Source organism: Gobio gobio, assembly GCF_949357685.1.
Source record: "Gobio gobio genome assembly, chromosome: 19".
NCBI lineage: Eukaryota > Metazoa > Chordata > Actinopteri > Cypriniformes > Gobionidae > Gobio > Gobio gobio.
The window spans coordinates 14,221,867-14,245,879 of NC_137112.1; the positions used below are offsets into that span (position 1 = coordinate 14,221,867).

General features: G+C 38.9%; 1 protein-coding gene across 2 annotated transcripts in view; it reads left to right on the forward strand.

Annotated features, from left to right (window-relative positions):
• serinc3 (serine incorporator 3) overlaps nt 1-24,013 on the forward strand; it is a 44,102-nt gene that overhangs the window by 16,770 nt on the left and 3,319 nt on the right. The window contains exons 3-11 of one of the 2 annotated variants that reach the window (XM_079844873.1): nt 7,827-7,907; nt 11,582-11,743; nt 13,115-13,308; nt 13,466-13,545; nt 14,776-14,913; nt 14,990-15,159; nt 15,409-15,499; nt 21,052-21,253; nt 22,674-23,963. In XM_079844873.1, coding sequence (XP_079700999.1) covers nt 7,878-7,907; nt 11,582-11,743; nt 13,115-13,308; nt 13,466-13,545; nt 14,776-14,913; nt 14,990-15,159; nt 15,409-15,499; nt 21,052-21,253; nt 22,674-22,938 — 1,332 coding nt within the window. In that variant the 5' untranslated portion in view covers nt 7,827-7,877 and the 3' untranslated portion in view covers nt 22,939-23,963. Of the gene's footprint in view, nt 1-7,697; nt 7,908-11,581; nt 11,744-13,114; nt 13,309-13,465; nt 13,546-14,775; nt 14,914-14,989; nt 15,160-15,408; nt 15,500-21,051; nt 21,254-22,673; nt 23,964-24,013 lie in introns of those variants that run through there. The other variant, XM_079844872.1, reaches the window with a different exon arrangement.

Here is a 24,013-nt window from a genome sequence, read left to right on the forward strand (position 1 = left end):
TTTATATACACCATATTTATATATGTCGGTAAATTATCCCTTGCCACCAAATCTAATGATAGGAGTATTCGTGCTCTGTTCCGGAATGAGGTTGTCTCTTCTTTTATTGGAACAGACATGAAGGTGAGCTAGAGTGTGGAATTTGCCCCCAAAATTATTTTTGTACAAAAAGATCAAAGAAGTATTTTATAAAATGATACATCGGTGCTATCCCACAAAATGTTTTTATTTCTGATGACTATTTCTGAGGTAAATTGGTCTTTGTGGTCTCCAAACTGAATTTATTTTGGTATTGTTGTAAATATACTAAGAATCTGTGGTTTATTTTTTGTGGCTTAATTCCTGAAATTTCATTAAAATATGAAAATGTTATTTTGGGTTATACCCATTTTGAAAGAGAACAGTCAGATGCTTTTTATTTATTCAATCTTATTTTTATTTCTCGCCAAATATTGTGTACACAAATGTAAATATTGTAAGGGTAAGCCTCTCTTTAAGCTTTTGTTCTGGAAGAGTTAAAACTGTACATGTGTTTGATTTCTGACTCTTCCAATAAGAAAGCTGTAAAAACTATGAATCTTTTTAAAAGGTATATTATGTTCTTGCTCCCTGGCATGTAGAATATTATCGTCATTCTGTGTTTCAACTACATGTTATAATAATAATAATAATAATAATATACACAAGCTAACAAAAATATGTTCAAAGAAATATTTCTAACATTCCCATTGTTATTAAAACGTTATTACTCCGAACACTCAAAAGATCTAGTTTATTAAATATATCAAAAATATTTTTTTTCTTGGTTTGATTTTTCTAGATGTGAAGGAACATTATGCTATAATATTGATATAAGATTTTTTTTTTGCAATCGTTACACTAGGCTTGTGTTCAGCTTTAGTGCTAATTTGGTTGGCAACATAAATATTTTCTGTTAGTTAAAAATACTAAGTAGACTATATTGCAAAAGGTTTTGGGACGCCTGCCTTTACATGCACATGAAACCCATTCCATGAAGCTCTCTACACACTGTTCTTGAGCTAATCTGAAGGCCAAACGAAGTTTGGAGGTCTATAGCTGTTGACTCTGCAGAAAGGCAATTCAAAGTGCTTTACACAGAAATAAAACAGGGTTAAATTGAAACATATTAATTAAAGTGCAAGCAGTTCGGACAAAGCACAGAGCTCATTCAGTAAATGCATAGCTAAACAGATGTGTTTTGAGTCTGGATTTGAAAGTGGCTACAGTTGGAGCACATCTGATCTGTTCAGGAAGCTGGTTCCAGCTACGGCTGGCATAATAGCTAAAAGCAGATTCTCCTTGCTTTGAGTGAACCTTTGGTATTTCTAACTGACTTGATCCTGATGATCTGAGTGATCTGTTGGGTTTGTATTTAGTCTGCATATCTGCAATGTATTGAGGTCCTCGGTCATTGGGTGATTTATATACAAGAAATAGTACTTTAAAATCGATCCTAAATGTAACCGGAAGCCAGTGTAAAGACCTGAGGACTGGTGTGATGTGGTCACATTTTCTGGTTCTGGTCAGGATCCTGGCAGCAGCGTTCTGTATGAGCTGAAGCTGTCTAATGGTCTTTTTGGGAAGGCGGGTGAGAAGACCATTACAATAGTCCACCCTGCAGGTGATAAAAGCATGAACGAGTTTCTCTAAGTCTTGCCTGGAAACAAAGCATCTAATTCTTGCAATATTTTACAGATGATAGTAGGCTGATTTAGTTATTGCTTTGACTGAAACTCAGGTCTGACTCCAAAATCACACCAAGATTCCTGACTTTTTTCAAGATTCCTGACTGATTTTTTGTTATTAGACCTTTAGCCTCAAGATATGCGTTCACCTTGAGAATTTCACCTTTGTTTCCAAATGTAGTGATTTCAGTTTTGTCTTTGTTTAACTGAAGAAAGTTTTGGCACATCCAACTGTTAACTTCATCAATGCATTTACATAGAGAGTCAATGGGGCTGTAGTCATTAGGTGATAGGGCTAAGTAGATCTGGGTGTCGTCAGCACAGCTGTGGTAAGCCATTTTATTATTTTTCATTATTCGGCTCTGTGGCAGTATATACAGGTTGAATAGGAGTGGTGCAAGAATTGACCCTTGTGGGACTCCGCATGTCATGGATGTCCACTCAGACTTATGGTCACCTATACTCACATAATAACCTCTCCCTTCTAAGTTTGACCTGAACCATTTTGGTTCTAGAAAGTTCCTGAACCAGAAAGTTGGCGACTTCTGTATGTGCTGACCCCGCTCTGTGATTTTACGTGGCCTACCACTTCATTGCTGAGTTGCTGTTGTTCCCAATTGCTTCCACTTTGTTCTAATACCAATAACAGTTGAGCATGGAATATTTAGTAGTGAGTAAATTTCACAAATGCTCTTATTGCACAGGTGGCAACCTATCACGGTACCTTGCTTGAATTCACTGAGCTCCAGAGAGCGACCCATTCTTTCACAAATGTTTGTAGAAGCGTCTGCATGCCAAGTGCTTGATTTATACACCTGTGCCCATGGAAGTGATTGGAACACCTGAATGCAATAATTTAGAGGGGTGTCCCAGTACTTTTGGCAATATAGTGTACGTCACAGAAATAATAATAGTGTCTTGTAAAATGGGATTATGATTTTGTGAATGGTAATGCTTTACAACATGCAAGCAAGTGTTTCCCATCTCATGATGTTTTCATGGGGGGGGGGGGGGGGGGTTGGCTTTTCAAACACTCTGACAGTATGATCTCTATGGGTTGTGTGATCCAAAATACATTGGAGATAAATTTTGCATTTCAAAAAATAAAGGAAAACTGTTCACTAACATAATCTTATTGAAAACATATTAGATTAATAAATCAGTGTTTGCCAAACACAAGTTACTTTTTTTTTAACTTTTAACGAAAAAGTAATTTCTTTATACATTGTTTGTCAATTGTTTGACAAACTAGGCGATGTGTAGAAATAACATTGGTAACAGAGTTTGATGGTAACAGAATTGACCATTTAAAACGTTTTAGTTAAAAACATTGCTTGTGTAAATGCTAAGAGCACATGGCACTAATGAATGATGCACTAATGAATCATGATTAAATGACTTTTAAACAGCCCACTGTGTGATCAGTGATCAATTCTGTTTTGATGTTTTACAAAATAACTCTTTGTGTAAGAACTTTTTAGATTAATATATTTTCTCAGAGCGAGCACACACACCTTTCAGTGCTTCAGATCTTATCAGTGTGGGGAAGTGACATCATTTCCTGTATAGTTGTGGGAGATAATTCCACCAATTTAAAGGCAAAGTATGGTACAGCAACAGATTTGACACACTAGTTATGATTTACAAGAGTTATTTTTAAACAATTTTGTAGAATTACTGTGACTTTATAGAGCTTTTATAAATGAAATATTAGCAAATTAATTTTGATTACACAATGATAGGGGAAAAAATTTGGCGTGAAAAGTGGACTCTAAGGCATAGAAGTGGACAACACATCTTCACACTCTTCCATTGTAGAAAAGTGAAGCTGCCAATGTCCCAACATGGCGCTTACAGTAAGTCTACGCAGTAGACAGCAGGAAGTAGAGCCGCGATATATTATAAAGCGCTTCTAACAGCATCTGCAGTTACGCAATGACTTTACTAAACAACGATTGGCTCTTTCATTTAGAAGGCGGGGCTTATTCACCATATTGGGCGTTGCACTTTCTTCCATTCATAAGTAATCAGAGTGCACCTTCATCCTGTATAAAAAGTCTTTGACATTGTTCATGAAAAAAAAAATGCATTACATCTGTTTTTGCCATTGACCCATTTAGACAGTCATGTTGTAATGTAGCCATTCAGTTTTGAATCAGTTGCACAATTTCACCACTAGATGTACGTAAAGAGGCACTGAAATCCCCACAGAAAACATCAATAAAACTCTAGTCTTCATATTCATCAAGTTATGAAGGTTCTGTCACATAATTAATTTTAAACATGCAAATGGTGAAATCAGGGTTGTCACAAGTGCAATATCATATTCTTCATATCATATTCATTAAAGGCGCAATATGTAATTTTTTGCTGCTAGAGGTCGCTTATTTAAAACAAAGGTGTGTCTTGATGACTTGATTTGGTGGAGCTTTTATTCTGCCGCAGACGTGCGCTTCCGCTTCTTCTGCTCATGCGTATGTGGGGTAACTCAGCGCTGTTTTATCAACTTTCAACACACTGAAATGTGTGTAAATGTTATAATGCTACTCTGTGCGTTCACTCGGCGCTACTATGAGACACTTGTTCACACTGCAGTAAGAAATTGAGATTGGGCATGGTAAAACATGGTACTGTGGTAAATAATAATAATTAAAAAAAACAGATTTAAACAATAAGACTATCTGTGTTGAGCTTTATAACAATGATTAGTTTTCTGTCCATGAATGATCCAAACAGTTGCTCACCTGTCTTATAAAACACATCATATATTAAAGCGTCTTTATTGTTTCCATGGCTTTTACAAAATAAAACTGAAAATCGAGGGTAACGCGGGTATGATGTCATTGATAGGCGACGCACAGACTTGAGCCGCGTTTCCACCGAAATTACCCGGAACTATTTGTACCAGGAACTTTTTTCCCAGGAACTTTTTCTCCCCCAGACCTGCTACTATCTGCGTTTCCACCGCGGTCTAAAGTACCGGGAAGATTAGGCAAATTAATCCGATGACGTGAGAATGCGCGCGACTGCTTCTCCCAGTCAGAGACGGACAGTAATCACTTTTGCAACACTTTTTGATACTGTCTGCAACAATAACAAGTGGAGGAGATGCAAGCAGCACTGCTTTTGCTGGTTATGTATACACATTACCAACACTGCTTATTTAAATGTGCACTTTCACCTGGTTTGACCATTTTAATGCAAAATGGGATGATGGGCAATCCAAAATCTGAATGTGTTGTAATAGCTCAATTCAAAAACAAAATATTTTCTATAAAAGGATAATGAGGTTTCAGTCATTCATGACAGATGTGTGAAAAGTTAATTGACTGAAAACAATAGACTGAATTAAGCGGTTGAAAGATTAGGTACTAGACTGCAAGTTTTTTATTTTTTATCACAATAACATCTCTTAGCATTCACAAAAAAAAAAAAAAAAAAAAAATTCACATTACAATATGCTTCATTAAATGCATAATTTTAGAGACTTCTTCCTCAAATTTGAAATGAAGCAGGACCACACTTATGGCTTCACTTAAATTGTGGTTATAAGTTATTATACTACATTCACATAGTTATACATTTAAAAATATAATATTTGGGTTTTGTGCATATTCAGAAAGACTTGCGAGCAGCAACCCTTTTATTTGCTTCCTACACTATATGAATACAATTAGAATGTGGTTATATAGTTAGAATGTGGAAATTAAAGACACAGTGACATTTTACACATTTGACTTTATTTTAGACAGATTAGTTCTTACAAAATTAAAATAAAAGTGTGCAAAGACAAATAAATTACTAGAACAATAAAATGAAAATATAAAATGTGAAAACAACAATATAAAAAAAGTGTATTTTTCAGTAACCTGTCCAAGAGCTGTGCCAACACGTACAATATATAAAGTACAAATGTGGTAGTGCAAATGCTTAATTCAAGCGGCTGGTCATTGTGGCTACTTCTTGAACGACTGGACAAACTGTCCAAGAACAGACAGAAACCCGGTCTGAAAGTCCCTCTGCTGCCGTCTGCTTTCTTCCGCTTCTGACTGGTGGAATGCCAACTCTTGCCTCCTCATCTCTCCTGGGCCTGGCTCTCAAGTAACAGCTGAATATATTGGTCAGGCTGTTCTTGTCATGCTGCAGGACGGCACGGTTAGCATCCTCCATGTCCCTCAGTGTATCAAGAAAGTCACAGTCCCTTTTCCTTTTCCCTAAGTAGAAAAATTGCACAGAAACACATGGAAATTAATACACAAGGCAACCATGAAACAATAGAAACCATCAATTAATTATTTAAAGTGTTTTCACTACAAATAATGAACAATTGTTTGCCCAGCTTGAACAATGCCCAGTGTGCAATTTTTATCATGGGCAATTTAAGTTTACAATTAAAAACAACAAAACTACTCAAAACCATTAAGGATTACACATCAGTTTTTAAATATATACACATTTTTGTCAGCTTTATACCTCGGCGTGTGTGTGTTTCGGCAGGAGACACGGGACGAGGGCTAACGTACTGGTGACCGCGGGGGAAAACACTCTGGTCTCCGTTGCCTGCAATTCATTGGGGCCACTCGTTACGTCTGGAAAAGCACGTTGAAAAAAGTTACTGCAACGAGTTTAAGAGATACCAAGATGAGATATTTACCTTCAACCCACTCGGATTCCTGGATGGTTTCCAACAATGCACTAGCCGAGTCTTTCATTACCGCTGCACCAGAAAAGGACGGTCTGTGTCCCAACAACGCGTCCAGGCGGTCATACCACTTGTTGATACGCCGGTCGGAACCGCTCCGGTTGTTATGATCCTTTAATTTCTTGTAATCTTGTCTTAATTTCTTTAACTTCTCTCTGCACTGTTTTCCAGTGTGACTGGAACCGAGTCGATATCTTCAGGTATACCTTTTCATTACGGGTCGCCGTTTCCAGTTCCCGCTGGATGTCCTCCTCCGCATATGGTCAATAAAGCCTGAACCTCGTCGTCGGTCCATCGGTCGAATTTTTTGTTGAACTCCATTGTTGCAAAGAAAATATTTACTGAACGCAGAACCCACCTCGCAAAAGACTTGTAAAAATGGCGGTGGAAAAAAAAATGCTGCGAGAGCTCAACCAATCAGCATGTTCAGCGCCCAAGTCCCACCCCACGAAAGTTCCCGAACTTTTAAAAAGTACCACCTCGCAAGCAGGGCCGTTTGGAGGGGGAAATATTTACCCGGAACTTCATTTAGACCCTGGTTCCTGCGGTCGAAACACACCGAGTTCCCCCCCAAAGTTCCTAGTTCCGGGGGAAAGTTCCTGCGGTGGAAACGCGGCTTTGGTCTGTGTCCTGGTTAAAATGGCTTATTTCTCTGGATTTTAACATTCGGGATAATGTAAAGTACACAAGTCAACAAAATACTGTTTTAGTGGTTTTTGGATATTTGAATCCAAAAATCTTACATATTGTGCCTTTAAGCTGTTCATTAGCCTTTTAAAAATAAACAGTCAAATAAAGTGTGAAAACTTCATCTTAACAGCATCATTTATATAGGCTACATTATTTAATATGTGTACATTTACTGAATTTCAGTAAAGCCAGGTGACCCAGTAATTAATTCATTCACAATATGCAGACATTCACTCTTAATCCTATGCCTTAGCTATATGCTGAAGATGACTCTTAACTTTTTATTTATTTCATATAGCCGCGGAGGAAATCATTTAACAGAAGCTTCTCTTGTGAAACGCTGTCTTATCTTGCAATCTAGCAAATATAAAATGATACGTAGCGAATCCGACAATGACGAAGGCTTTGCTCATGAATATTAACGTTGCATACACTACTTAATATTCATGAGCTAATCTTTCGCCTATGTAGTGTTCTTGTAATTGGTTGGCTTTTCAGAGTCCGTCTCCCTTTCAGCAAATCAGTGAGGTCTGTTGGGTGGACGTCACGAAGCCTAATTAATATTAATGTTGTTTGGGCACGCGATGGATTTCCCACCTGTCACTCCAGAACTCAAAACACAGACGCAACTGATGTCTACATGAATTTCTGCCAGTATATGTTAAATTCTGTTTTTATTGGTTTAGTAGGCTAATTATTCTGAAATGACTCGCACATTACTTTAACAGGAGATCACTGGTGTTGCGTCTCGCGAAGACTCTTGGTTTTGCTGTTAAACTATGGGTGCTGTGCTGAGGACCCTGACTTGGGTAAGTTGGTTTGCTTTTTATGAATAGACCCATATTTGTTTCGGTTGGTAAAATAATGAATGTTCATGAATCAAATGAATCTCATTCATGTGTAATGAAAGCAGGACAGGTTAAGAAAATCCTCGTGTATATCCTCATATAGCTCGTGCTTAACGGGATTAATCGCATTGTTTCCTCTGACAGTCAGCAGCGCGCGACACTGGGTCAGTTCGCTTACGTCACGACAGTTACGTGTACAGGTTTATATACACCATATTTATATATGTCGGTAAATTATCCCTTGCCACCAAATCTAATGATAGGAGTATTCGTGCTCTGTTCCGGAATGAGGTTGTCTCTTCTTTTATTGGAACAGACATGAAGGTGAGCTAGAGTGTGGAATTTGCCCCCAAAATTATTTTTGTACAAAAAGATCAAAGAAGTATTTTATAAAATGATACATCGGTGCTATCCCACAAAATGTTTTTATTTCTGATGACTATTTCTGAGGTAAATTGGTCTTTGTGGTCTCCAAACTGAATTTATTTTGGTATTGTTGTAAATATACTAAGAATCTGTGGTTTATTTTTTGTGGCTTAATTCCTGAAATTTCATTAAAATATGAAAATGTTATTTTGGGTTATACCCATTTTGAAAGAGAACAGTCAGATGCTTTTTATTTATTCAATCTTATTTTTATTTCTCGCCAAATATTGTGTACACAAATGTAAATATTGTAAGGGTAAGCCTCTCTTTAAGCTTTTGTTCTGGAAGAGTTAAAACTGTACATGTGTTTGATTTCTGACTCTTCCAATAAGAAAGCTGTAAAAACTATGAATCTTTTTAAAAGGTATATTATGTTCTTGCTCCCTGGCATGTAGAATATTATCGTCATTCTGTGTTTCAACTACATGTTATAATAATAATAATAATAATAATATACACAAGCTAACAAAAATATGTTCAAAGAAATATTTCTAACATTCCCATTGTTATTAAAACGTTATTACTCCGAACACTCAAAAGATCTAGTTTATTAAATATATCAAAAATATTTTTTTTCTTGGTTTGATTTTTCTAAACATTATGGGAATACTTCTCTTCTGACACAAACTGTTACATTTAATAAAAAAAGTCCAGTTAAACTGTTACAAGAAAAAAGAATGAACAATATATAAAAAACGTTTTGAGAACTTTATAACTTTTAAAGGCACAATATGTAAGATTTTTTGGATTCAAATATCCAAAAACCACTAGAACAGTGTTATATATTTAGTTGACTTATCCCACTTTTAGTTGTACTTTTCCCACTTTATTACTTATTGCATAATCCCAAATGTTTCCAAGAATGTTTAAATCCAGAGAAATAAGCGATTTTAACCAGGACACGGACCGTGCTTCGCCTGTCAATGACATCATACCCACGTTAAGGCCTGTTCACACTGGGACGATTTTCGCGCGTGTTTATCACCGACGTTTAACCCCTCGTGACTAAACAAAGGGCGCCAATGTGAGTGTGCACACCTACGCACAAAACCGCAGGCGTAAAAGTGTAATTAAAAAAAAAAAATTTTTAGTTTTTGGGTTTTGACAAGACACGTTAAAAACTGGCCGACCAATGAGATCGGCGCTTTAGTTCACATGCCTGGAGCTGCTGAAGTTACAGTAAAACACGACTTGGTGGCGCTCTAGCACAAAACGGTCTTGCCGAGCACACATTGATACGACAAAGAGGAAGTAAGTAGACAAAGTAGAAGATGAGCTTCTAATGCTGCTTGCCAATTAGCAAAAAGTGTGCGAATGGTTTTTGCAAGCACAGAAATGCTGTCTCTCTTTTTCTGTGACAAGCAGTGTCAGAAGCGTAAAGTGGCGCAGCACCACCTTGTGTACCGGGAGCGGCATCTACTGAATTTGCACGTTCACTTGGCGCATCGCCAGTGAAAATCGCTTGGGTGTGAACACAAATATGCACCTGAAAACATCTCGAAAAACACTGGCGTTAAGCGCGCGCAATAATCGTCCTGGTGTGCACAGGCCTTTACCCTCGAATATTTTTATATTATTTAGTAGAAACCATGGAAACACTAAAGACGCTTTAATATATGATGTGTTTTATTAGACAGGTGAGCAACTGTTTAGATCATTCATTGACAGAAAACGAATCATTGTTCTACAGCTCAACACAGTTAGTCTTATTGTTTAAATCTGGTTTTCTTGATTTACAATGAGTACCATGTTTTACAATGCCTAATATCATTCTGTTACTGCAGTGTGAACAAGTGTCTCATAGTAGCGCCGAGTGAATGCACAGTATAGCATTATAACATATTATAACATAACAAAATCTCCGCCAAATCAAGCCATCAAGACACACCTTTGTTTTGAATAAATTACAAATTACATATTGTGCTTTTAAGTGAACTTTCTATAAACGTTGCTCGGAGAATGTTTGTTCATAACTTTGAGAGAACCCTGCCAGAATGTTAGCCAAAGTTCTAAGAACGTTTATCGTTCACATAAACAGGCACATTTTCCTTATTACTTATGTGGTTCTTGAGAATATCATTACCACACATTATTTTACAAACAGATAGTGCTGCGTTGTGCACATGACTTCTCAAGGTGACAGTAGTATTAAGTTGTTTACAACAGACTGAGCTCAGATCAGATCAGATCTCACATCAGCTGTTTTAAATCTTAGTGTCTAATTCATAAACAGTGTTAAACCTCCTGCTCAAGTCTTAATAACTTAACAGTCCTAACATTAACATCCATTTATTCCATATCCAAGTGTGCAAGTGTTGTTAAGGCAAATCAAGTTCATGTATCTCTCTTCTATATGGCTGCTTTGGGTAATGGACAAGTATTGATACACCGTTTACATTATGACCACCTTCCTAACATTGTCTTGGTCCTCCTTTTGCTGCCAAAACAGCCCTGACCTGTCGAGGCATGGACTCCACTAGACCCCTGGAGGTGTGCTGTGGTATCTGGCACCAAGATGTTAGCAGCAGATCCTTTAAGTCCTGTAAGTTGCGAGGTGGGGCTTCCATGGATCTGACTTGTTTGTTCAGCACATCCCACAGATGCTCAATTGGATTGAGATCTGGGGAATTTGCAGGCCAAGTCAACACCTCAAACTCATTGTTGTGCTCCTCAAACCATGCCTGGACCATTTTTGCTTTGTGGCAGGCGCATTATCCTGCTGAAGAGATACAGCCACCAGGGAATACCGTTTCCATGAAAGGGTGTACATGGTCTGCAACAATGCTTAGGTAGGGTTACGTGTCAAAGTAACATCCACATGGATTGCAGGACACAAGGTTTCCCAGCAGAACATTGCCTAAAGCATCACACTGCCTCCGCCGGCTTGCCTTCTTCCCATAGCGCATCCTGGTGCCATGTGTTCCCCAAGTAAGCCAGGTAAGTTCCCTCAAGGGCCCCCCCTGCCCCTGCCCCTGCCCCAAAGCAACAATCGCAAAGTTTCTATCACCAAGAGCATATAGCCTATACTTCTATACTAACAAATCAGGCTTCTGCAAACACCAGCCAGTTGAATTGCACTGAATTCTTTAATGGCCTCTTTGGACTGTCGACATATGCCATAATTAAACATATACAGTAATTATTAAAATGACCTTTGAATGCACAGTATGGCTGTGTGAATTACCTATGTTTTTGTTCCTTTTTTGCAGGTTTCTTGCTTTTGCGACTGCGCCGCATGTCTAAGGTGTCGATGCTGCCCACAGATCAAGAGCTCCATTGTGACCCGAATCATGTATGCCTTCATCCTTCTGCTTGGCACCATCATTGCCTGTGTGATGTTGTCACCTGGTGTTGAACAACAACTTAAAAGAGTAAGAATGACGCATTAGTGGGGTTAGAAATAATCAAACAATTCAAATAAAGTACACCAAGAAACTAATAAAGGCTCATTACGTTGTGTTGTAAGATTTGTTAATTTATTAAACAGAGATCAAGAAGATCTTCTGTCTCTTATAGAGACAGAGCGACACGTGTCATAATCTGAAATCCACGCCCACCGGTGGGGGAAAACAATCGAACACTCACCATTGACTTTGCATTGCATTTTATAACAAAAAACAGAACAATGTCTAAATGCGGATATGTGACAAAGTGTACAGCAAAAAAGCTAAACAAAACCCAGAACCAAAAACCCAGAAGTTTTTATAAGCTGTTGACCAAAAAAACGAGCTTATAAGGACACAAAAGTGGATACAGGCCATTGAGACAGAGCACAACACGTTATATTACACTGAGAACTACGCTCACTGGAGGGGAACATTACCAGAGACAGGAAATATCATGTATAAAACTGACATTTGGATATGTGACTTAACAGTGACAAAATGTTTACTGCACACATAGGCATACTGAGTGTCAGGATCCCAAAATGTACCCATTCTTCATGCTGAAGCGTCACGTTTTACTGCCTTTATCCACTTTTGTCTCCTCGTTTTTTTGGGTCGACAGCTTATAAAAACTTATTTCTGTGTTTTTTAGATTGTTTGCTGTAAACTTTGTCACATATCAGCTTTTAGACATCGTTGTGTTTTTTTGTTAGAAGTCCGAAATGCAAGGATGCAGCTTCATACAATACAAAGTCAATAGAGAGCGCAACCCCCCCCCCCCCCCCCCCCCCCCCCAGTGTGGGCATGTCCTAAATACGCTCTGTCTCTATATGCTGAGATGCTGAGAAAAGGATAAACAAACAAATATTGTTTGAAGTTGATTTGAAAATGCAAGTTGAAGAAGTTTTAAGGATTTAAAGGGGGTCTATTATGCTTTTTTCCATGTTCATCTGCGTGTAATGTTGTTGTTTGACAGTTATATATATCAGGGCCAGTGTTTCTGAACTCCCTGAAACGCCTCCATTGTAGTCTTGAGTTTTCTTCTGTGAACCAACACGTCACAATATTCCTCATTATAATAATTCATATGCAGGGCCCTATCCAATTGTGTACAGAGTCATTTAAACTATGCCCGTTGATCACACCTCTTGTGGTCTGATTGGTTGAAGGACTATCCAATTTTGTACATAGTCATTTGAACTATGCTTGTTGATCACGCCTCTTGTGCAGTAGAAAATACAGAGCAGACTCCCCTGACCAATGTTCAATCTTAAAAGATTGAGTTTGGTCTGGTGTTAGCCAGTCAATAAAATGGCCTCTATAAGACACTTTTTCATTTCATGTCTTCATTCTTAGATCCCTGGTTTTTGTAATGGAGGAGCAGGCTCCAGTATACCAGGAGTTGAGGCCAATGTTCGATGTGAGATTTTTGTTGGTTATAAGGCCGTCTACCGGGTTTGCTGTGGCATGAGTTTGTTCTTTATCACCTTCTCTCTGCTCATGATCAATGTGAAGAACAGCCGAGATCCCAGAGCTGCAATCCACAATGGGTTAGTGTAGTCCATTGAAATATGGACTCAAATTACAACTGTTCGTTTCTATGATTAGCTATAAAATTACAATCACAGTTTGCAGTTTTAACTCTAGTAATTTGTCATGCTATGAAACTATTGAGACATATTTTAACACTTCTCTATATTTTATCAGGTTCTGGGTTTTTAAGATTGCAGCCATGATTGCCGTCACTGTTGGTGCCTTCTATATTCCAGACAAGCCTTTTACCCGAAGTAAGAATTTAACTCATATTTGCCATAAATCGGATCAAATTGATTGTAAAATGTCACACATAGATATATTCAATATAATGTATATCTTGAATGTTAATATTGGGCATTAAATTATATCAGATATCATTGCTAGGGTTGGGAATTGTAAGAAATTTTCCAGTTCTGATTCCATTAAAATTATTAAACAACTAATAAAAAATAGTGCACAATACTCGGGTTGGGTATCGTTCGAATTTTAACGATTTCGATTCTGCTTAACAATTCCTAATTTCCATTCCAATAAGAAAAACAAAAAAACCTTAGATCTTCTTGCCAAATATTTAATTGTAGCTGAATATGAACAAAAATCAACAGGGACATGGCTTTTAATGGTGAGACTTTTGTTTTTAGAATCATGCTCTCAAAAGTTATATAAAAATTTGGGTTTAGATTTATCGGCCAATATATCGGTTATCAGATTTCAAATATAAAGAATTATCGGTATCGGCCAAAGTTTTCATAACGGTGCATCCCTAATAAAATCACTTGAGATGCAAATGTAAAATTAAGTCTTAAATGTTTTTTTATAAAATTAAGTGATTTGTGAATTAAAACAACAACAAATATCAGTCAAAACTTCTAAATTAAGCTGATTTTTCTGAGCCCATTGCAGATATTTGTTCTTGCTTTAGTCATAAGCGTCACAGAAAACAAGACTTCATATTTCATGTCATATTACAACTGAAGTAAATGTGTCTTGATTTAGGAATCTTTAGATATTTGTGCTGGAAAAAGAGAAATCACTTTCTGCAGTGTGATCAGAAGGTGCAGTACAAGTTACTTCTATATTGTTGTGGTTCTACGCAAAACCATTCAAACCTTTTTTTAGAAAAATTAATGAAAAAGTGACAGATATCTGTTGGATGATGCGTTTTCAAACTCTGAAGTGTTTCTCCTTAAACATTTGCCTCTAGAGAACACACTGATGTATTGTGTTCCTCATTAAATTTCCCTCACTTGGTCTTAAATAAGTCTTAAATGTACCTTCATGAAATCTGCAGAAACCCTGCATTCCTAACTGCATCCCTGCATCCCTTGTAAATCATCACATATTCTTACTATTGATTTGTTTAGTTTAGTTGAATGGCCAAAGACTGAACATGCTTTTTGCATGTATCGAGACCCTCATAACTCATGTGTTCTTTATGCCCAGCTCATTTTGGCTGTGTTCTTTTCTGTCTCTTTCGTTAGTGTGGTTTATTGTGGGAACCTGCGGAGCGTTTTGCTTTATTCTGATTCAACTGGTTTTGCTCATTGACTTCGCCCACTCGTGGAACGAGTCCTGGGTTGATAAAATGGAAAAAGAAAACGCAATGAGGTGGTATATAGGTAGGTAAATATTTTACATGGCTGAATATTTAGTCATAATATGTATGTTGAGTAATTTTATGACCCTTCCTTCTAGCCTTGCTGTCGGTAACAGGACTGAACTATATTCTGTCCTTCACGGCTGCCCTTCTGTGCTTTAACATCTACACTCAGCCCGAGGGATGCGTGCTTAACAAGTTCTTCATCAGCTTCAACATGTCAATATGTGTCATAGCTTCAGCTCTGTCTGTACTGCCCAGAATTCAGGTAGTTACCTTTAAAATTGCATTTTTGTTAGTCTGTGCCAGCCATACAGTTTTCACTTTTTACATCTGTGTGTGTGTGTGTGTGTGTGTGTGTGTGTGTGTGTGTGTGTGTGTGTGTGTGTGTGTGTGTGTGTGTGTGTGTGTGTGTGTGTGTGTGTGTGTGTGTGTGTGTGTGTGTGTGTGTGTGTGTGTGTGTGTGTGTGTGTGTGTGTGTGTGTGTGTGTGTGTGTGTGTGTGTGTGTAATTCTAGGATTACCAGCCCAGATCTGGTCTTCTCCAGTCATCCATTATGACTTTGTACACCATGTACCTTACCTGGTCAGCCATGACCAATGAACCAGGTTAGCAGCTTCAGTTTTCATACATTTAATCTCTTTGAGTTCTCAACTAGTGTTGCCACCCATCCCATGAAATACGGAATCGTCCCATATTTACAGGCAAAATGACGCGCCCCGTATCAAATCAAGATTTGTCCCCTATTTAACATAGGTCCACACATAGTTCAACAAACACATAAGGATTTTGCAGTGTGGAGAATACTAATAGCAAATATAAAGAAATCAATTTTACAATAGGTAGTACAGAAGCTCATTTGCACGTGATTGCGTTTTAGCGGCTTTGTTGTCATAGCGACGGAGTCTCGAGTCAAGTCAAGTCAACTTTATTTATATAGCGCTTTTAACAATGTAGATTGTTTCAAAGCAGCTTTACAGTGTTAAAAAGGAAAATAATGCAGCATAATTTTATTCAGCTGTATAGCCATTCTGGAAAAAACGCTGATGTCATCAGTTCATTTCAATTATCATACAGTGACAGTGTGGGCTTTAGATCAATAATTCGATCAGTAATTTAGTTTAAATGGTTAATTTAGTTTATTAATTAGATTTATTTCGATGTTTAGTTGAAAAATGTTGTGTCCCCAACTGAGCACGCCAAGCCAGAGGCAACAGTGGCAAGGAAACCAAAACCCCATTAGGTGACCTAATGGAGAAAAATAAACCTTGGGAGAAACCAGGCTCAGTCGGGGTGCCAGTTCTCCTCTGGCCAATTAACAAACAGCATATTATTATTATTATTCTGGCAGCTTTACAGCTCAGCGGTCATAATAGATCAGAATATTCGAGGGACCGGGGGCAACATGCTGGAGACGGGTTTATTGAGGATGATGTTGATTAAATAATAATTAAAGTGCAATTTTCGAATGATCGGAGGCAACACGCTGGAGACGGGTTTATTGAGGATGACATATCGATTTAAGTATTATTTAATTGTAATATTCGAACAATCTGAGTCAACACGCCGGAGACGGGTTTATTGAGGATGACATATCGATTTAAGTATTATTTAATTGTAATATTCGAACAATCTGAGTCAACACGCCGGAGACGGGTTTATTGAGGATGACATATCGATTTAAGTATTATTTAATTGTAATATTCGAACAATCTGAGTCAACACGCCGGAGACGGGTTTATTGAGGATGACATATCGATTTAAGTATTATTTAATTGTAATATTCGAACAATCTGAGTCAACGCGCCGGAGACGGGTTTATTGAGATGCCGTGACGATGAGGCAGTTGCAGGGGGAGTCTAATCACGGTCTCTGCAGACACTTCAGGGTCCTGTGTTGGTCTTCTCTGGGCGCAGGTCCACCATCTGAACTGGATACGGCCCGGATCCGGCTGACTGCAGTAAACCTCGGGATAAAACAGAGAGACTATCATTAGCGTAGATGCCATTCTTCTGATGATGTAACGAGTACATCAGGTGTTATGGGAAGTGTTCCCGGTTCCGGCTGACCTAGTTAATGCAGCCTAACAACTCGAGAACATGTACTGTAAACTTGCGTGGTTTTTTAAAAAACACGTTGCGTCCACCGTTTGAACGCAAGAGGATCTCCAGATATTGGGCTGAATAGAAAAAAGGTATCAATGGGTCTGTCCAGCAACTCATGATGAACCTCAGGCAAACCGCACACTTTATAGAGAAGCATTTCAGTTGCTCAGACTTAAAGCAGCATGCGGTGACAGACACATCCATGCTTCTAAAGGTATAGGCCTATTGTTTTTTAATGGATAATATATTAATATAATATTCCATATATTATCAGAGCTTGGCAGACAGAATTATTATATTTTTTTATACGTTAGACAGGTTAATTCATAGATTATAACCTAATTAATGCTATTATTAGGCCCAATCCCAATTCTATTTTATACTCCTTCGCCTTCCCCTACCCCTACACCAACCCGTTCCCCTTGCCCCTTGAAACAGAGTGCCAAGGCGTAGGGGTGAAAATATTCCCCTAAGAAATGGGACACCACTACTATACCAATACACGTCATCATACCCCGTTTCTTCTATTAGTGTCCTGTGACATATAACCAGTATGAACAGCAATGAAGTGCGTAGGCTATATCTAACAGAAATCAGGCGCAAGCACGTTTAATGAATTACTCACTACCAACAGAGTTTTGCGCTGTATTTGGACTTAATAAAACGGCGCTCATTTTCAGTTTGTATGACCCAGAGTTTCCTAAAATGATACAGAATGATACAGAACATACAAGACTAGTGAAACGGCTTTTCTATTGGGCCAAACTGTTCTCTTTGTTTATTAACCGTTCCATTCCGTGCTGATCCGAGCCGGTATGGGTATGGTTTCGTTATCTACTTTGGTGCTGCGATAATGTTCATATTAAATCGCTCAAAATTTTGCGTTTAGGAAGCTACAGAGAAGCTGGCAGCCAGGCGACACGACACGCAAGTGATCGATCCCAAGTGGCAATGTACACACATTCTAGCAGCACGGTAGTCGGTGGAGGGAAACTCCTCATACCCCTTCGTTCAAAGTGTGGTCCTGAAAAATCTTCTTTTGAAGGGTATCTGGCCCTTCCCCTTACCCCTACCACTCCAGCCAAAAGATAATCGTAAAACGAAGGGGTAGGGGAAAGGGAAGGGCTAAGGGGTAGAAATGAGATTGGGCCCCAATGTATCATTTAGCTAGGCTATATTAATCATACATAATATATAATCCTGTCATATAAAGTTTATGACATTTAAAACATTTTATTTAAACTTTGTTGGCTGGAGACTCAAGTTTGGTTTGAAGATCCCAAGCACGATGTTCTCTCACCATTCCTGATTCCGAACACACACTAACAGCGTTCCGCTGGTCTTGTGACTGTCAGAGCAGACACTAAAGCTGCTGCTCTCCGTGTGTTTCTGTCGTCTCCTGTCGTGTTCATATGTAAACTGTGTGAGCTTATTTCGTCCATTAGATCGAAAGATCTGAAAAAGCCCATACATTTACCCACCCGTAGACCCTCCCCTTGAAGAAATCAGGACAGAAGTGGTTAAAAGGGGACAAAAGAGATTAAAACAGTGATGTCGGGCCTAAGAAAACTAGCAAACCTTCACCCTTTACTATACAAGTTATTACTCTTTATTTGTGCAACAACAAGAGAGAACCAATGAAATATTAATAGCTGATTATGTTGTAGTCAATGTGTAGTCAACAAATATCCCCGACGGACATCACTTTTGGTTACTACTGTACCATCATGATGTGATGTAATACTACTGAAAAATCATGATCCTAACCTTTATCTTCCTACTCAGATGGTCAGATAGTAATGAATCTTTTTAGGAATCATTAAAATATTGGTGTCTTGGGATGCGGTGAGCCTAGAGACCATAGTGCACACTGTGAGTATCTTATCTTATACACCAGGGGTCTTCAACGTTTTTCAGGGGAAGGACCCCTTAGGCGATAGAGACATGGACCGGGGACCCCCGATACAAAATGTGTCAAACAGAGCTACATATTAAGCATATAGCCTTCGATATTAATAGAAACGAACTATATTATGATTAAGAATAAGATATATTAAGACAGTAGATCTGAATGCGCATAATTGTTGCACATGCATCACTGTCTGTATATTACTTGCCATTGTTAAAATTAAGAAAATGCTGCGATAAAAAAAAATCAGAATTCATTAGTTGTTTGCAGTTGCTGTAAATTATTTTAATTGATTTGCAGAGTCATACATTTATTTTACTAATCAGATGGACAATTAAACATTTACCTGAACTTTAGTTTCAAGTTTACTAAAACAACAGTTTAATTTCACTGTGAGATGGACAATTAAGAATCAAATCACTATATATATTGATACGAATCTATGATTCTGTATTTACATCGCGTATCTATTTTGACATATGCCATATGTCCCGTGCTAGTTATCACTGTCAATTGCAATTTCGAGGATGAAACACACATTTATATGTAGACGTCACTTCCAAAACTTTGCAGTGTGTAATTTGGCGTCGTTCCTCTTAGCAGCATGATAAACAATACTTTTATTCAATGGATTATAGCTATATAACCTCAAAAGCACGAAAGAGGGCTCACTTTACAATCACAATTAAGCTATCACTCATCTCAGTTCGCGATCTCACAGCGCTCCAATAAAATCAGTAAAGTCGTCTGTCCTAAATAATGAATTTGTTTTTCCAATAATATTATACTATTACAGTATCAACGGAGGGTGCTCTGCTTTTGTTTCAGGGTTCTTATAATTAAATTTGACTTTGTGATGTTTTCTCCCCATGTTATAATGTTTTTATCAAAAAATTATTTGTGATCAAACATTAATTGGCGGACCCCCTGCAGTACCGCTGCGGACCCCTTAGGGGACAACCGTTTGAAGACCCATGTTATACACCGATCAGGCATAACATTATGACCTAATATTGTGTTGGTCCCCCTTTTGCTGCCAAAACAGCCCTGACCCATCGAGGCATGGAATCCATTAGACCCCTGAAGGTGTGCTGTGGTATCTAGCACCAAGACGTTAGCAGCAGATCCTTTAAGTCCTGTAAGTTGTGAGGTGGTGCCTCTATGAATCGGACTTGTTTGTTCAGCACATCCCACAGATGCTCAATTGGATTGAGATCTGGGGAACTTGGAGGCCAAGTCAACACCTCAAACTCGTTGTGCTCCTCAAACCCCCTTCTTGGACCATTTTTGCTTTGTGGCAGGCGCATTATCCTGCTGAAGAGACACAGACACCAGGGAATACCGTTTCCATGAAAGGTTGTACATGGTCTGCAACAATGCTTAGGTAGGTGGTACATGTCAAAATAACATCCACATGGATGGCAGGACCCAAGGTTTTCCAGCAGAACATTGCCCAAAGCATCATTGCCTCTACAGGCTTGCCTTCTTCCCATAGTGCATCCTGGTGCCATGTTTTCCCCAGGTGAGCGATGCACACGCACCCGGCCATCCACGTGATGTAAAAGAAAACGTGATTCATCAGACCAGGCCACCTTCTTCCATTGCTCCGTGGTCCAGTTCTTATGCTCATATGCCGTATGCAGCTCCATACGCAACAAACTGTGTATTCTGACACATTTCTATCAGAACCAGCATTAACTTCTTGAGCAATTTGAGCTACAGTAGCTCGTCTGTTTGATCGGACCACACGGACCAGCCTTCGCTCCCCACGTGCATCAATGAGCCTTGGCCGCCCATGACCCTGTCACCAGTTCACCACTTTTCCTTTCTTGGAGCACTTTTGATAGATACTGACCACTGCAGACCAGGAACACCCCACAAGAGCTGCAGTTTTGGAGATTGTCTAGCTCTAGCCATCACAATTTGGCCCTTGTCATACTTACTCAAGTCCTTATGCTTGGCCCTTTTTCTGTTTTGTGTTTTCTGATCGGTGTATAAATAGTGCTCATAAAAGACTGTTATGATTGTAGAGGATTGGACCAGGAAACAATATTCATGATGTCAACTTGATGTCAAAATTATTTCAGTTTATTTTCAATGCTAGGTATGTCAAGGTCTGTCAGTTTTTATTTGTGTCCTCCTCCAGACCGCACATGCAACCCGAATCTGTTCAGCATCTTCCAGCAGATCACGTCCTCCACACCCGCCCCGCTGGAGATTGAGAACCAGACTGCCGTCATCATCATTGACACAGAGGAAACTGTGCCTTCTGCCCCATACCTGCGGTGGTGGGACGCTCAAAGCATCGTCGGACTGGCCATTTTTGTTCTCTGCATTTTGTATTCAAGGTACAGTGGGTTTTTTAAGGATTTATAGTCAGATAGATTTATAATAATTAGCAATTTTCCCTAAAAATGTCACTGTTAAAGTCTACTTGATACAGAAATGGCAATAGTCTTTTCTTCCCTATTGTGCCGTTTATCTGAGTGAAATGCTTCTCTAACAAGAACAAATGTAGGGCGGTGATTGATTTTGTGTGTGGGAAATTTATTGGATGGTTGTGGTTTGCTGTTGTTGGATCTCATGAGTGGCAGGTTGCCCCGCCCTCGCATCAGTAAACACGTCATCAGAGACGTCACCTTGAAATCAAAATGGACAATTCTTATTTTTTATGGACTATAGCAGATACATCCATGCACATCATTTTATGTTCCTTGCAATCTTTGATCAAAATATCTCCCTCCCTCTTGCAGTGACATCTCTTCTCTTCTCTGTTGATGAGGGCAGGGCAACCTGTCACTCACATGAGGTCCATCAATAGCAAACAACAATCATCCAATCAATTCCCCACGGACAAAATCAAGCCCAGCCCCACATTTGTTCTTGTTTGAATAGCTGGTCGTCCAATCTGTTGAGTGGTAGTAGTCAGGTCCGGCTTTGGGTGCAATAGGCAATTGCCTCCATAACCATAGTCTCACGTAGTCAGACCTTCAGTCTGACGGCAGAAGGTCTGGACTCCATCGCAGCTTTCATTGGTCAAGGACCACCCAAGAGGACGTTTGACTGACATGTAACGCAACCAATCACAGTCCGGTTTGTTCCATGTCATGTTTAGGGGCGCGAAAATGTAAAGCCAATTTCCCTACAAATACAGACCGGCGTGCATCTATAAATTATTCATTCAAGAACATTGTGCAAGTTTACTGCAACTTCACATACTTTTGAAAATCCAGCGTTTAGTTGATCCTGGTAAGCGCTCTTTTTCACAGTTGTAAACAAGGTGGTGTTCTTCTTTCTGAGGAAGTTTGGCGTCACAGCATTTGTTTCCAGACTGACCGTTAAAGAACGCAACACACACATCTTGTCCAGGAAAGTGTTCATCTGTAATTATGTTTTGGCAGTGTAATATTGTTTTCTTTCTTTTTGTTTTTGCTGCATATTTTTGCTGCATTGCTGTATGCTGTTCATTATCCCAATCAGTGGGTGGGTGTGTTACTGTAAACAAATTACTGAACAAATTACTGAAAAACAAAACGAATGACCTTTAATAACAGATGTATTTATTTTTTATTAACGAGGGGTGTGGGCCTCAAATGTCTAGAACCGGCCTTGGTAGTAGTTTATATAAACAGATTAATAAACATTCTTGAATAAATACCTTAATATTCTCTAATATCACAACATAAGCATCCAGATGGGCCATATTAAAATTCTACTGCTTATGCCACCAAAAGCCTAAATAGTTGTTGTTGTTGTTTTTCTTGACAGTATACGCTCTTCCAATACCAGTCAAGTTAATAAACTAACCTTAGCGGCTAAAGACACCCCCGTGGTGGATGATAGAAGCACAGGAAGCCCTGAGATGGCAGAAGAGGCTACAACACCACTACATGTAGAGGACAATGAACGAGACACTGTTCAGTACAGCTACGCTTTCTTTCACTTCATGCTGTTCCTGGCGTCCCTTTACATCATGATGACCCTCACCAACTGGTACAGGTGTGTATGTGACGTCTTCACTAAAATCCTCTGAAGAATTCTTTAAAGTCCCCCTGTGGTGAAAAGTCCCCCTGATCCGAAAATTATTCACAGCGCTTCACTTTTTCCACATTTTGTTATGTTACAGCCTTATTCCAAAATGGATTTAATTGATTTTTTTCCTCAAAATTCTACAAACAATAACCCATAATAACAACGTGAAAGAAGTTTGTTTGAAATATTTGCAAATTTATATTAAAACAAATTTATTTCAAGTATTCACAGCCTTTGCTCTATATTTTGTTGAAGCACCTTTGTTGGCAATTACAGCCTCAAGTCTTTTTGAGTATGATGCTACGCTTGGCACACCTATTTTTGGGCAGTTTCTCCCATTCTTCTTTGCAGGACCTCTCAAACTCCATCAGGTTGGATGGGGAGCGTCGGTGCACAGCCATTTTCAAATCGCTCCAGAAATGTTCAATCGGGTTCAAGTCTGGCCTCTGGCTGGGCCACTCAAGGACATCTGCTGGCTCCCACCTGGCCAAGCTTGCCAGGCTGGAAGGTCTACACACACGCTGAGCTATGTGCACCTTCATCTCCTCCTCGTCTTGCTTCTACTGGTTGCTGTGCAATGGTGGTACCGGAAACCCGCTCCGACCACACGGTCGCGGGCCGGCAGGTCCAACACCTCAAGCCATGTGCAGCTTCCTCGACCACGACAGAGTTGAACTAACCATGCAAGTTCATCATATCTTCTTCCGTCAACGCAGAAAAAATGGATTGCAACTTCAACACCATCGGACCGAACTATCAAGACTTTCTCCTGCGACTGTATATCCGGACGCTCTTCAACTGTTCAGGCAAATGCAAGTAATGTACTCCGTTGTTAACAAAGGAGCTTTGAAGATAACAAACTGATGGTTCTTTTCAAGGTTAATGACTCTTTTCCATAGCTTAATTTCCGTTTTACTGTTTAATTCTGTCACTTTCCATCTTACCCATGTATGTGTGATTTGTATGTTTGCGTTTTTGTTAGATTAGTTGTGTTCGTGATTTAGTCAATAAAACTTGTGCACAATACATATTTGGTTCTGACTCTCTGTCTGCAAATAAATTGTCATTTAAATGAT